General features: G+C 42.6%; 1 protein-coding gene across 18 annotated transcripts in view; it reads right to left on the bottom strand.

Annotated features, from left to right (window-relative positions):
- Positions 1–2,500, bottom strand: part of Ih (hyperpolarization activated cyclic nucleotide gated potassium channel Ih) — a 706,336-nt gene that overhangs the window by 36,778 nt on the left and 667,058 nt on the right. For 12 of the 18 annotated variants that reach the window (XM_086542415.1, XM_086542414.1, XM_086542425.1 and 9 more), the window contains one exon: positions 273–410. In XM_086542415.1, coding sequence (XP_086398541.1) covers positions 273–410 — 138 coding nt within the window. Of the gene's footprint in view, positions 1–263; positions 411–2,500 lie in introns of all 18 variants that reach the window. The other 6 variants (XM_086542420.1, XM_086542419.1, XM_086542417.1 and 3 more) reach the window with 1 other exon arrangement.

Below are 2,500 nucleotides of genomic sequence, written 5' to 3'. Positions count from 1 at the left end.
TGATTGGCTAGCCTTAGCGCGCATGCTCTCCTCCGACTGGTCAAAGGCCTGTATGTGTATATATATATATATATATAAAATCATAGATATATCTTGTGGTTGCTCTATGGTATAATACACAGGCGTGGGCTCTCTAGGCATGAGGCTATGTTCCAGCATACATATTAGCATATCTGTGAAGCTCAGGGTGTCTGATATTTCAGTGTGTGAGGGTGAGATGTGTGAGGGTGAGAGAAAAGAGAATAAAGAGGGGTAACACTGACGCTGCTTACATAGACCTCCTCCCACTGCGACACGTATCGGACCAGTCGGGAAAGACGTAGGAGGCGGACTAAGGAGAGAAGCTTCGCCAGCCGGAGGATCCTGAGGGCGCGACCAGCGTGTAGGATCTGGAAACTTTCGCTGAAATCCTGCCGGAGATGAGACAAAGGTACGATGGCCGGTTAAACACACAGAAAAAAAACAGGGGGCAAGGATTTTTTTTTTTTTCAAATGATTTTATTCCATTAACAAATATTATCCCCCCTTTCATTTCTGACCTACACGGGATTCATAAAAGAAAAGGACTAAAAGAATGAAAGAAAATCAAGGGATTTTATCTCCAATCAAGACCTACAAATCTAGTTTAATTTTCTTTTTCTTTTTTACTCTCTTTGCTGTTAGTTACGCCACCGCCTGCCGGAAGTCTCCACGCGAGGCGTCGCAACACCGGTGGGACATCCTTTGGGGTCCTTTGGGGAGGCTCTTGTGGCAAGGAGGAGAACAATAGGAGGAAGAAAGATAGACGGTTAAAAATGCAATGAAGAGAGAAAGATGTAAGTAGAAAGAGAGGAGAGAGAGAGAGAGAGAGAGAGAGAGAGAGAGAGAGAGAGAGAGAGAGAGAGAGAGAGAGAGAGAGAGAGAGAGAGAGAGAGAGAGAGAGAGAGAGAGAGAGAGCGACAGAGAGACAGATAGATAGATGGATAGACAGATAGAAAGATAGATAGATAGATAGATAGATAGTGGGAGAGGAAGAGAGAAAGAAAGATAAATAGAGGGAGAAAGATGAATAGAGAAAGAGAAAGAGAGAGAAATAAATAGATAAATAGAGAAATAGAGATGGAAAGAGAGAAAGAGAGGTGGGGGAGGGGGGGATTTCAATGGACTTCAGAAAGTGATCAGTCACCTACATGCTGTCAGGTTTCTTATTACGAAAATTCAGTCACGTTAACAGTTTCAGTGCCTTAGACTGAAAAAGCCATTATGATTTCGTTGAACGTGCGAGTGCATTAGGGGGGGTGGGGGGGGGGGCAGGCCAGGATGTGTATGTTTGGGAGGGGAGAGGGGGTGACGCATGGCAAACTTACTGGAGGAATTTGATTAAGTTGTAAATCCTGTTTTTAGAATATAATTTGTCATATAAACTGTATTAAGAAACTACTGCTACTTAAACGCCGCTATAGAAATGCCAACTTTGGAAAAACTGACATTTCAATAGTGAAATACTCGACGAAATTAGCAATCATAAAACAATCTGTGATTAACCAAAAATCGTTAGATCAGGTGACTCTGCACTAATGCCCAATGGTCATTAGCATAACACCATGAGGAAACATGCGCTCCTCGCGTGTCAGCTGTCCGCTCCAACATTCGTGAACACTAATCATTCTTTCTCTTTCTCATGCATGTCACATTTCTACCCAAGCAACTTTGGTAGGGATGTGACTTTGCTAGAAATCAGTGCATGACACACAACACTCCGAGCTACTTCTAGCAGACATACGCCTGAATGCATGTATCATTTCTTTAAGCAGAACAGTGGAGTCAAACAGTATAACAACAGTATAAACAAAAAGGATAAATGAAAATAAATGCAATCAAATCAACCGTTCAAAAAGAAAAGGTTTTGGTGCCCATCCTATACCAGAGGCCTACTGCATCACCGTAGGCTTAATACTGATTTATCTTGTGTTTCTAAGCGATCATCAACTACGTTAAATCTCACTAGTATTTTGTGTTAGGATCTTAAGATAATACAATATCAACGAGAGCTTACCTCATGTAACTACAGACCCCTAGCATCCCCGTCTCGAAATATTGCCCTTATCCTAGTTAAACCCCATGCGGCAATTGAAGCTCAGATGTTTTGATGCAGTCGACTATAACCCTTGCTAGGAGATTATGAAACTTGATTTCAGTTGGTACGATGAGCAAATTCTGGACACCTTACGGGCATTACAGGTTAAAATGCAAGTTTAAGTCGATCTACACAATGTATAGAATAGTTTATACATATGCATGACTGCACACACACACACACACACACACACACACACACACACACACACACACACACACACACACACACACACACACACACACACACACACACACACGTACATGCACACACACACACACACACACACGTACATGCACACACACACACACACACACACACACACACACACACACACACACGTACATGCACACACACACACACACACACACACACACACGTACA

Source organism: Penaeus japonicus, unplaced genomic scaffold (assembly GCF_977035675.1).
Source record: "Penaeus japonicus unplaced genomic scaffold, GWHDUDI00000001_assembly GWHDUDI00000012, whole genome shotgun sequence".
NCBI lineage: Eukaryota > Metazoa > Arthropoda > Malacostraca > Decapoda > Penaeidae > Penaeus > Penaeus japonicus.
The sequence above is the reverse complement of the archived record's forward strand: the minus strand, read 5'-3'. Positions and strand labels throughout refer to the sequence as shown.